Here is a 12,839-nt window from a genome sequence, read left to right on the forward strand (position 1 = left end):
TTATGTCCTCCCATGCTTACTTATCGATTTGTAGTTCTGCTTTCTACCGTTACTTGATTTTGTACTCACGTACTTTCATCATGTACAACCAGTTACTCTTGGGAAGTTGTGATTTTGTTTTGTTTTCTTGTAAATTTCTTAGATCCGAAATAAGATACAATTTTGTTGTAAATTTGTTGTTAGTACAGAAATTCATTCGTTCCATTGAGGCTCAGAAAATTGATGTATATACCATTGATATGTCATTGATATTCCATGTATCATTGATTTTGTCCCATACCAAACAAATTTCAAACATATATCATTAATATATCATTGAAATTTCATAGATACACAACTAAAATCTGAACATGTACCATGTATACGTGACGAGATACTAAGTTTTGACGATATTTGTACTATGATTTTTTCTTAATACATGATGTACCTAATGTACTGCTAAATATGGACAAGATAGATGTGATTTTTTTTCCCGGTAAGAGCCTGAGCAGAACCCCACCCTATGAATGTGACATATAAACTCGGTGGAGGATTTAGTTAAATATTTTTACAACTGCTGGAGCGGATCTGGACGCAGGATCGGGTGGTTCCGCACATACGGCGAGATCGCGTTATTGGGGCAGCCTCCGCGTTAGAGGCGAGCCCAACTTACTGAAGCCTACGAAGTCGACTCAAATTCGTCGAATCAACGAGCCCAAAGACGAAATGGCTCGGCCCACGCGCACCGCAGCTGTTAACCCCACAGCCTAGGATGCTCTAATCAATCGCACCGGGACACTGCGGGAGGAGCGGGAGGCAGACAGAAACAGTTCAGAGCCGCTCTCCACCCACAGAGAGCGTGAGAGAGGCGCGGAGCAGTCGCCGGCAGCGGCCAGTAGCGGGTCCGGAGATGAAGGAGAGAGGCGGGTCGAGGGCGGCGGTGGACGAGCGCTACGCGCAGTGGAAGTCGCTCATCCCCGTCCTCTATGACTGGTTTGCGAACCACAACCTCGTCTGGCCGTCCCTGTCCTGCCGGTAATCCTTGTCTCCCGCAACCCTACTTTCTTCCTTCCCCTTGCCATTTCCGCCGTTCTGTGGTCGTAGTCGTAGCCTCCATGTAGATTTATCTGGGGTTAGGGTTTTGGGGTCACAGGACCGCATCTAGGGTTTTGGTGCGTGCCAGCGCTTGCGGTGGCTCCAGATCTGTTACATGGTTGGTGCTTTGGTGGGTATAGGGAATAGGGGTGGGAATTTCGGGACTGGCTTATTGTCTTCGGATCCTAGGGTTTTTGGGTCCGGGGTTTTTGTGTCATAGGACTATTTGAGCTGGGGGTTTGGAGCTAGGGTTTTCGTACAATGCTTGCTATAGTGAGTTGTCTCGGCGTGGTGGCTTTTGCTGCTGTTGTCCATCACGTCTTTTATTGCTTGTAATTATATCTATTAGAGCGAGAGAGCATGGTGCTGGTGATATGAATCATCGTGAGAATCACCTACGTGGTGCATTTTTACACATAATCCGGTACCTCGAAACTTAAAAAAATATTGTGGGTTAGTGGCATCCTGTTTGAAAGCATGCTGCTTGTATTTTGCCACGTATTTGACTTTCAATAGGGGTTATCTAACTGATGATTTCCTGATCTCTTTGTTTATTGGGAACAGATGGGGCCCTCAGTTTGAACAGGCTACCTATAAAAATCGTCAGCGCCTTTACTTATCAGAGCAGGTGAGTGCTTTCACGGGTAGACTTTTAGAATCTGCACCTGATTATTATGTCCTGTTATGTAAAGATGATTATATTTTCTTGTTTCAAGCTAACCATTACATCTGTTTATCACACAATGGTTTCAGACAGATGGCAGTGTCCCTAATACTCTGGTTATTGCAAATTGTGAAGTTGTGAAACCAAGGGTTGCTGCAGCAGAACATATATCACAGGTTATTCATTTTTTTCTTGAATCAATTTCAGTTTCAGTTTGTGTCAAAAGCAGAAAATTGTGACTTCTTCAGATGCATGCACATATGTAGCTCCTGCCTCTTATTCCTCTCTTAGTTCCTGCCTACAGTTGTTAATTAACTTCTGCTGTCAGTTTCTCGTATAGATGTAAGCAGGGTCTAGACTCATAGATGAGGGCCTGAGGTTATGCCCTTATGTCCAATCTATATCAGTACTATTTTCTCTCTTGAATTGGAACATCTTGATTTGCATGTTTTGCATCTAGTTGTCAGAATAAATCTGGATACCTTTACTCTTGCGTTTGTTAACTATGTTACCTCCGATCCATATTAATTGTCTCAAATTTGCCCAAATATGGATGCATCTATGCCTAAAAAGCGTCTAGATACATGTAATATTTCGACAATTAATATGGATCGGAGTAGCAAATTTCTTGTATGGATATGTTTAATTCGTTATATTGTTTAATTCTATTCTATAGAGCATATCCGCACACTAACATTTGCATACTGTGAAGTTCAGTAGTAGGAATTCCACATACTGTTTATTAACTGGTTTAAGGTGGTGCTGACCAGATGTGTATTTTGTACTGCAGTTCAATGAGGAAGCACGATCACCTTTTGTAAAGAAGTTCAAGACTATCATTCATCCCGGCGAGGTAAGAATGTATTTTTGTTGTCCCAGTTGCATCTATTTATATCTAAGTTATCTTGTTTACATGTTGCTTGCTCTATTTTCTTTGTTTATTACTCCCTCCGATCCATAAAAAGTGTCGCCCATTTTGTACTAAGTGGATGACACTTTTTATGGATCGGAGGGAGTTTTTATTATTTCTCTTTTTTATTTCTCAATTTATATTGAATACTCTTTTTTTTAAAACTTTACATTGTCTGATGCCAATTTCTGTTTCTCTTAGATGATCTTTGCATTCTTGTGATCTAGGTTGCATTCATAGGAGTATAAATTTTAAGAACTTTGCTTCATTTGTTAAACTAAAATACTCATGGTTGATTTATTATCCGGCTATATCGTGTACGCAGGTCAACCGAATCAGGGAGCTTCCGCAGGACAGCAGGATCATCGCTACTCATACTGACAGTCCAGATGTACGCCAGGCTTTTATACTGCTGCTTAATTCATGTGAAAGAGTCGATAACCCTAAGCACTTACGTCACAGTTATGAATTTTAAGCCTGGTACATCCACGACACGTGCAGGTACTTATTTGGGATGTTGACTCCCAGCCAAATAGACATGCTGTCCTAGGAGCAAGTGATTCTCGCCCTGATTTGGTATGTTCTCCTATTTTAGTTCTTAATTTCGTGTCATTTTCAGATGTTGGAAGTTGCATTTATGCATGATGGAGTGTTCAGAAAACCTAATATGATGTGAACGGCATGGATAGTGATAATACCCCTAATATCCCTTATTTGATGTTTATAATTTTGAGGAGCTGAAAATTGCATTTCTGCACTATGGGGTGTGCAAAAATCCTAATAGAATGTCCACACTCCACAGCATTGATTAATGCAATAGACAGTAGAAGAGATCTAAAGTTTCTATGTGCATCAGTTGTGTGCTTCCCGTACATGGTTCTTATTGGCCTGAACTGCTTGTCAGATATTGAGAGGACACCAGGAAAATGCTGAGTTTGCCCTTGCCATGTGTCCAGCAGAACCATTTGTACTCTCGGGAGGTTAGCAAAATTCCTTCTTGTGATATGCTTGGATCTGCTGCCCATTCTTTTTTCTAATATTAAATGTCTAGTGGTATTCCAGGTCAATGAAAGAGTAAAATGCCTCTTGTTGTGTTGGCTTTATCTGCACGCGCGTGTGTGTGCATGCGTGCGCGTGTGCTTGTATGTGTGCGTGTGCACGCAATACATACCGTTTTATATGTTCCTAACAAATAATGAGCTAAGGAATCTGGAGATTTCGTGACTGAATACTGTTCATGTTCTTGGTTATCTTTGTCAATTAGATTTGGTTATATTGTTTTGCAGAAAATTAAATTGTGTTACTCCCTCCGTCCAACAAAAGATATCTCAAGTTTGTCAAAATTTGGATGTATCTAGACATGACTTAGTGTATTGATGCATTCAAATTTGATCAAAGTTGAGACATCCTTTGTTGGACGGAGGGAGTACTTGTTTCTGAACTTTAGAACTGAAACCATTGATTTAATTGGAGTCAAGATATTTGTACATGCGAGTCAAGATAGGTTGGTCCAGTTCTTATTTGTCTGGCAAAGGGAGATGATATGACAACTATAATGCATGAGCATAAGGAGAAACAAAAATAGAATCCAGTCACCAAATCAGCCAATGTGATAACTGGACAATATGAGTCTGGATCTGACTTAAATCATGCGTAAATTTTGAGGGACCTAAAAGACAGTTAATTTTTCAAGTTCAAATGGCCCAAGGAAGTAGGGACAGATTAGTTCTTTGTATTTATTTGAGTGAGCTGATGTGATAACTTGAGCTTTGTTTCACCTGCAAATTATAAATAGGAAAGGACAAGTCTGTTGTCTGGTGGAGCATCCAAGACCACATATCTGGACTTGGAGATTCCTCAAAAAACGAATCTTCCCCAGGGGCATCAGGCAGCAAGCAGTCTGGCAAAACTGCAAACGATAAGGATAGTCCTAAAGTTGATCCTCGAGGTGTATTCCACGGGCATGATAGCACTGTTGAAGATGTCCAGTTCTGCCCTTCTAGGTAAATAGGCTACACTGTTATTCTTGTTTCCTGCCAAGGTATCACTTAATTATTTTCTACTTCACAGTAGTGTTTTTTAATGGTACATTAATAGTACTCCCTCTGGTCCATAAAAAGTGTCACCCAATTAGTACAAAATTTGTACTAACTTAGTACAAAATGGACGACATTTTTTATGGATCGGAGGGAGTAGATTTCATCATTGTTAACTGCTGGTTTGATGCATAGTAGTATATTTTATGTTTGTACATTTGGTCTTACAGTTTTCCTTTTTTAATGAAGTGCACAGGAGTTCTGCAGCGTAGGTGATGATGCTTGTCTTATTCTTTGGGATGCTCGGACTGGTACCAGCCCAGCTATTAAGGTCAGACTCTTTTCTATCTGCAGTGGGTCAAAAAAAATTGTGCAAGATGTCTTATCTTAAGTGGGTTAACAATGTTTGTGCAGAAGTTTGCATGCTTCAATTAAATACCACTACTTAGCATCATTTAACTTGAAGAGGTGATGGGTCACTACTAAAAATGATGATTTGTTGTTGCTTTGCATGCATCACATGGCTTGATTCGTTTTGGGTATGGTTGCTTTCGTTGCCCAAACCCTTCATTGCCTATCCATGCTATGATGTACCATCAATTTGTCTACCTAAAAAGCAATAGTATTGCTTGCTCTTGGTTAGGCGAGGGAACCAATCATGTCTCCTTGACCACCACCCACCTGCAAGGCTAGACAAGTGTGGACAAGAGAACTAAACATGCTCTTTTAATCAGACCAGTCCGATATATTTTACTCAGTTGTATGGTTCTGACATTTCTCATTTGCTTATTTTAACGATTCTGCATTCTTTATTTTTATTTAACTTGCCAACATGTTTTTTGAATGAGTTGTGACTAGATAACTGCTTGTTTAGTTTCTATTGTTATTTCAAAGTCCATGGATCACCTAGATTTTATTTATCTATTCTGATGAGGCTGATTTTTTTTAGTATAATGTACCTCTTTTTTTCTAAATGAACTTAGCATTGTAACTTTGAATCTGCTTTCTTCTTGATGTCCAGGTTGAGAAAGCTCATGGTGGAGACGTTCATTGTGTTGATTGGAATCTCCATGATGTTAACTATATCTTAACTGGGTATGGTGACACAAAGGCTGCCGTAGTTCTGTATAATCTAGATTAATTTGACATTTAGCTTTCATCCAGGTTTGCCAAAATTTTACTTAATTACGATGGTTTCTCTTCATTTTAGTTCTGCTGATAACTCTGTCCGTATGTGGGACCGACGAAATCTGGGGCCTGGAGGAGCTGGCTCTCCAGTTCACAAATTTGATGGCCACAAAGCTGCTGTCCTATGTGTTCAGGCATGTACAGAGAACACCTTGGCTGCCTCTATGTTCTTTTCTTGTGGACCCATACGGTTACGGTCCATGATATTTCTGTAGCTTGTCTATAATTCACACCTTGTGCTTTCCAGTGGTCACCTGACAAAGCATCTGTTTTCGGAAGCTCTGCGGAAGATGGTTTCTTAAATGTGTGGGATCACGAGAAGGTATATGCTTAAAAACTCTGTAATGAGCTATTTTGCATTCTCATTTAGTTCTTGAATACTCTGGAGATCAACAGATGTTCTTGTGGTACAGGCTGGGAAGAAGAAAAATCCCAATTCACCTGCTGGGCTTTTCTTTCAACATGCAGGTCATAGGTACTTTGTTTTCCTATGCGACACTTTCCTGTTAAAGCCCATCTTGTCTTTTTCTTTGAATGATTGTACCATGTTTGTGGTCATTTTCTCTCTTGTCATGTTGATGAAACAAAGCAATTGGAGGCATGTCTTTCTTGTAGGACAGTTTTAGTCTGTGTCTTGCCGTTGCTTATCAGTATCCAGTTTAGTTAATCTTCTCTGTTCCAATAATGAGCTAGTTTTGCTTAAATTTTCATGAAGTTGTATTTTTCAGTGTCAAACATGCTATGCGGGAGAGTTGATGTTTTGCATTTCCATTTTTCCATAATAATCACATACGGATTACGTTGTCAATGATTGTGCAACGTAGGCTGACTCTGTTAATACAATCATTGACTTAAATCCAATCATTTCGACTGTGGAAGTATTTTTTCATGAATGCACAGTTGTGAATTTGGATGGGGGAAATATGATTTCAGTCTACTCCATTATCATATTGTAGCCCACCTTCCTGGCCAAAGTAAAAATGGGGCATGAATTTTATGCTCGCTGGGTCCTATGCACCCTTGTTGATGTGGAATTGGGTACATCAGCACTCCAATATTTTTTTTGGAAGAATTGCCTTGTACTTGTCTCAAGTTCCTTATTGATTTAATGAGAGCTAATGACATTAGCAACTTTCTTATTGATTTGGACCCTGTCATACATTGAGTAGAAATCTCCAGTCAGGTACAGTTGAGAGTTGAAACTACTCAGATGGTAGGAATGGTAAAACCATGCTTTGTGGGAGGATTGATGTTTCTGCACCATCTTTTCATAATAATAATGACAACATTTTTTCGCTTTCACCTTGCTAGGGATAAGATTGTAGACTTCCAGTGGAACTCCTCAGATCCTTGGACCATTGTGAGTGTTTCTGATGATGGTGAGACCACTGGTGGAGGTGGCACTTTGCAGGTATTTGTCTTTCTTATTGTTGTGTTAAGTGTGGTGTAAACGACAGACAAGAACTGTACCTCATAGTTAACTAGGTGTATGCATGCACAGGCTAGATATTAAGATAGCTTCATATATGTTAATTAGAGCTGTACCTGCTTATGATTAGAGTCAGATTTTCTCTTACTGCTTTACTAGTTTGAATACATAACTTCTCATTAAAAAGGTAGTTTAAATACATATCTTTACTCTTATAAAGATCCAAGTTGGTGGTCGTCCTTCCACTCAACTAAGACTATCCCTTAAATTGCTAGGAAATAACTGTAATTGACACCTATTCTTTAGCCTCAGGACGGCATGAAATCTGCTCTTAACCTTTTTTTAAGATGATAGTAACCTTATTTTAATGATGTGAGCTTTGTTTTCTCTGATATCAGACTTTGGTATGTTCTTATTGATGTTTTACTGATCCAGATATGGCGTATGAGTGATTTGATCTACCGCCCAGAGGAGGAGGTTCTTTCAGAGCTGGAGAACTTTAAGACTCACTTGGCAAGCTGCACTCCGAGGACTTGAATGATGAAGAAGACCAATCCTGTGATAACTGTAATAGGTATCGTAGTTACCCATCGATTCGAAACATTGATTCTATCCTCTGATGTTAAACCTAGACTTGTACCCTTAAGGTGCTTGTGAGCTTAAGTTAACTTGTTGTATGACTCAGATTGGTATGCTCGTGCAAACACAGCGGAGCTGAATTTCTCTGTAGGCAGACTATTGGGGTATCAGGAAACATTGTACCGGTAGCTTCTAGTGGACCTAATGAGATTGGTTGTAATGAGTTTGCGTTGGTCAGTTTGTTTGTTGCAAATCGTCGCAGTCTTGCGTTACCTGTTTCTACACTTCAGCTTTGGTAATGCCGCGGTGCTCGTTTAGGGATTGTTGTTGTAGCGTACCGTGGAATTAAAGCACCTGCATATCATAATTTTAGTGAGGGCAAATGTGAGGAGTAAACGCATAAACGTTAATAATGGATGGGGCAGAAGCAACGGCTGGGATGCATCCGAACATAACAGCTTTCGACGATCCTGGCCTCTCGGTGCTGCTGCTGTCTGTCATTAAGACTTCTTTCTTTCGCATCTGATGAATATAAATTGATTGGCATCCTAAGATGGACATGTGCTGATGGGTTGCCTGGACTTCTCATCAGCGCACTTGACGTTAAGTCGCGTTGGATCGAGTGAGGTTGACCTGCGGTGCTTCCGATCTGGCCACCGGAGCAGGTCGTGGCACGTGACGTGAATCAAGGCGCGCGCGCGCACACACACCAAGTGGACTTTCGTCGCTAGCTGGACGGTCACTCCACGTGGTTCGCTCATCCATACGGCTGGTAAGCTGGCCTGGGTGTCAGTCAGCACACCTGCGAGCAGTACGTAAAAAGATACTCTCTCTATTTCATAAAGAAACTAGTTTAAATCCGTGACAAAGCATGCTCCTCTGCTTATGTAGATCGTGAATCGACTACCCAGTCACAGTGCCAACGGATAATAATACTGGAGCACTGGCACATCATTTATTTTGTCACGAGGGTACTCTTGTCACAATGAACCGCAAAGGCCGACGCGATCGATGCGCGGTGGTGGGCCCCTCAGCAGCTTGCATTGAATGGGGCTCATGGGTTTGGGGGGATCTCCAACCTGGCACGGTCGATGGTCGGCACACGGTTTCTCTTCTCCCTCCGGAGCAAGCATTCCCCCTGCACCACCGGACCACCCGTCTCCGCACGCCGCGTGGCCTCCGATCCGACTTCTCTCCGTATATTACCACGAGAGCCGGAGGCCCGGAGCAGTCAAGCACCACAGGCAGCAAACAACGAGAATCTACACACCGCGCTCTCCAACTATCGATCTCTCCTCGTCGATTCTCCAGGTGCCCACAAATGGACGGGCCGGACGTGGTGATGCCGGCGTGGTCGCTGGTCCGCGGCTACCTCTCCCCGGCGACGCTTTTCCTTCTGCTCAACGTGGTCATCGGCACCATCGCGCTCTCCTCCCGCTCCCAACGCCGCCGCCCCCAAAACCACGGCGACGGCGACCACCCACAACACCAACCACAGCATCACCAGGAGCAGCAGGGCTACAACAACGATCGGTACGCTCCTGCGCAACCTCCGGCCCCGCTGGCGCGCACGTCGTCCGTCATGGAGCGGCTGCGCTCCCTCGGCCTCTACCGCTTCCGCTCCGGCGACTTCCCTCCCGAGTACAACCACGGCCTCGCCAGCGCCAATGTCGACGACGACAGCAGCAAGCAACAGCCGCAGCAGCAGCAGCCTCAGTACGCCAGGAGCCGGTCGGAGCCGTCCGTGAGGCCCCCGGCAAAGAAGACGGGCAACGAGGGGGAGAAGGCGGCCAAGGCGAAGGTGCCGAAGAAGCCGAGCTCCGAGGTGAAGAAGCTGGAGCGCGCCCCTGCGCCGGCGCGGCCGCTCGTGCAGCGCGCCCCGAGGGCTCCTCCTGCGGCGGCTCGCGTGGCCGTGGCGACGCCGGCGAGGCAGGAGGAGGATGCGGGGGGGCGGCCCGAGGCTGCGGCAGCGGCGGGGTGCGTGGACGCGAGGGCGGACGACTTCATCAACAAGTTCCGGCAGCAGCTGCAGCTGCAGAGGCTCAACTCGCTGCTCAACTACAAGGAGATGCTCAACCGCGGCACGTAGCCGCAGAGCAGATTGCCCGTACCTCATACCTGCAGGCCGCCGCGCGTTCGATTAGCATAGTGATTCTGTTGCTGTTCATTGGATTGGTTTCTAAGTTCTGCAGTGTAAGAGTTGTCGCAGATGATAATTAAGTTGGATCCTGCAAACATTACAGAAGAAACATGCATTTTCTCTCTTAAACACGTTCGTTCCCTTAAGCTTGCCAAACGATACATGTTACTCCCTCTGCACCTCTTGACGCGACGGAAATTTTGCAAAACCCTCCCTCTATTTTTCACACTTGAGCTCCGCCGTCCCCTGCATGATGTACTCCTCTTGTCCTCTCCCTCCCAGAACACTCCCGTATCTTCGCCATCGCGCTCCCCTCCCCGTCTCTTCCCCATCAAGCTCCCCTCTCCGTCTCTCCCCCTCCCCTCGCCGCGCTCCGGCCACCTCCGCCGCCGCACTCCGGTCGCCTCTCACCCCCACGCTCCCCTCCCCCATCTCCCTCTTTTTTTTGTCACCCTCCCCTCGCAGCAGCCGCGCCACAAGAACGGAAACACCGGATCCGGTGATTGGGAGCCCCAATTCGGTGGACGGGAGCCCCGATCCGGTGGACGGGAGGCCGGATCCGGTGGTTTTCGAAGGGGAGGAGGAGGAGCATGGACCGCCGCCGCCACAGCCCGGGGAGGAGGAGAAGGGGCAGCGAAAGAGGAGGAGGGGCTTCGAGATCCGGAGGCGGCGACACGACGTGGAGGCGGAGCAGCTCCTCAAGGCAGCGACGAGGAGGAGGAGCATCGACTATCGCCGCATTCCGACAAACCAAACGAAAACCATTGTAATTTCTGTAATTCCAAGGATGTTACTATAAAATGTTATTTCTGAAGAGGTTGCGACAAGAAATTCGGTACGGAGGTAGTACACGACAATGGAGACGTGGAAGAACAGCAAGGAAGCCCAACTGCTCCAGCCTGTTCGTGTGATCTCCCACCAGGCGCAGCCTATTTTCTTCTTCTTGGCAGCTGCCCCCAGGTTCAACGACTTCCATCCGAATGTGAAAACACAACCGATACACACTACTGTTTCGAGTCGTCGCCTCTGTTACTGTATGCGACCGACCAAAAGCTTTCGGTGAACACTTAGGAAAGCAAAACGTAATGAACGATGGTTAAAAGGGAGCTCTAATGATGCACTGAAAAGAAGCCCATATGTACTTGCCAACGCTTGCACAATTGGGCCCAAGGTTCCACGACATCATTCCTCAGCTTCTTCTCCTTTTTCCGCTCTCCATCTGAACGAACTCATTACTCTTCCCATGCTGCTTATGTTTGCATCACATGGCTTTGCTTACCTGTATCACGTGGCTCAATTATTTCCCAGTCAACTACTCATAGTCATAGAATTAATATTTTCGCACCCGCATAAATCTTTAAGCCCGATCGAACTGTCCTCAGAACCAGAGATGACATATACTTTCATAATTCTTGTCGAAATATTACATGTATCTAAACGTTTTATAGGAATAGATACATTCATATTTGGACAAATTTGAGACAAGATTTATGAAACGGAGGGAGTAAATAGTTGTCTCTTAAACGCCTTAGAAATTGCAATGCATGCTGTTTTCAGGCCTCGAGCAGGCTACCTGGTCAGTTTTCAAAGAGAAGGTTGTGTCTGGTAAAGGACAAATGGCCAACTAGTACGTCTACTGCATTTTCTGGGGAATCTCTGCTTTGTGCTTTTACTTAGCCCGGTACTTTGAGCACTGCAAGGAAAATCTGCCTGCATTGCATTTATTCTTTCTGAAATGGGAACCACTCTTCTGTTTTGAGAAGAGTACAGGGTTTGCAGCACAACTTGCTTAATGTTCATCTCTCTATACGCTCGCATCACTTCATCAGTAACACTGCCGCACTTGAAAAAACCAACTTGCCTCGTGAGGGTAAAATTGGTGATAAAGTGGGGTGATAGAGATTCTCACTATGAGATTTCACATATTCTTAGATGGGATCTTACATTAATATAAGGTACAAGTGACTATTCAAAGTAGGTCACGTTTTTAGATGAAAGGCCTTTTTTACCTGAAATTATTGAAAAACCACAAATTGTCAGAAACAAACACATATTATCTTGATAGTATTAGCTTAAAATACAATTCCAAAGAATATAAAGTGGCTCTCCAGTCAAACATGGGTTTGCAACAGCTAAAAAGAAACACATGAGAAGGTTTCAATCCGGCACGGTCCTTGGCGGTCCAAGAGAGAGGTGCAATCTCTTCAACGATCTCACAACCATGTAGGGCGTGTTCTTGTCCTTTGCTCTCACCAACGGCCTCCAAAGCTGCAGAAAAATGACCATTTTGAACATGAAACCAGTTGAATGATTCATGACACTGAACTAAATGATAAGTTTGTTGTGAATGCGCTAACAGCCCAGCTATGTGCAACAAAGCAATGTAGGTTTTGTTTTTCAACAAAGTAAGAATTTTATTATCTCAGCCAAAACTATTATAAACGAACTACAATAAAAGGGAAGAAAAGGCAAATGATTATAAGAAATAATTTTTTTCAGACAATCAACGGGGGTTATAAGAAATATAATAACATCGAACATCTATCAAACTAATAGGGCGATGGCTAGTCCAACCAGCAAAGTTAGACCAAAATCCCCTGAAATTCCATCTTCATCTTCTATAGCAACGCCATCAACAAGTCGGATGCACGTACATCAACTTGTTGAATCCAACCATCAAATGCCAGATCATGGATTTTCATTATAAAGGCTCGGGTTCAACCAACAAAGGCCAGATCATTGGGCACAAAGATAATGCATGCGTACAACAAGGAGAGGGAGTACCTACATCGTTGTTGCCAGATTCAACCAGTGAAGGC

At 44.0% G+C, this 12,839-nt stretch overlaps 2 protein-coding genes across 2 annotated transcripts; both read left to right on the plus strand.

Annotated features, from left to right (window-relative positions):
- Positions 1–758: 758 nt before the first annotated feature.
- Positions 759–8,133, plus strand: LOC100843662 (WD-40 repeat-containing protein MSI4). The gene is made up of 15 exons (XM_003569616.4): positions 759–1,014; positions 1,639–1,702; positions 1,828–1,914; positions 2,529–2,591; positions 2,974–3,039; positions 3,150–3,224; positions 3,553–3,628; positions 4,444–4,651; positions 4,934–5,015; positions 5,706–5,779; positions 5,895–6,006; positions 6,120–6,194; positions 6,286–6,347; positions 7,184–7,283; positions 7,737–8,133. The coding sequence occupies exons 1-15, from the start codon at positions 890–892 to the stop codon at positions 7,836–7,838; spliced, it is 1,371 nt and encodes a 456-aa protein (XP_003569664.1). The 5' UTR covers positions 759–889; the 3' UTR covers positions 7,839–8,133.
- An 842-nt stretch (positions 8,134–8,975) lies between these two features.
- Positions 8,976–10,115, plus strand: LOC100823254. The gene has a single exon (XM_003566996.4). The coding sequence runs from the start codon at positions 9,202–9,204 to the stop codon at positions 9,967–9,969; it is 768 nt and encodes a 255-aa protein (XP_003567044.1). The 5' UTR covers positions 8,976–9,201; the 3' UTR covers positions 9,970–10,115.
- The last annotated feature ends 2,724 nt before the right edge of the window (positions 10,116–12,839 follow it).

This window comes from Brachypodium distachyon, chromosome 2 (assembly GCF_000005505.3).
Source record: "Brachypodium distachyon strain Bd21 chromosome 2, Brachypodium_distachyon_v3.0, whole genome shotgun sequence".
In the NCBI taxonomy this organism is placed as follows: domain Eukaryota; kingdom Viridiplantae; phylum Streptophyta; class Magnoliopsida; order Poales; family Poaceae; genus Brachypodium; species Brachypodium distachyon.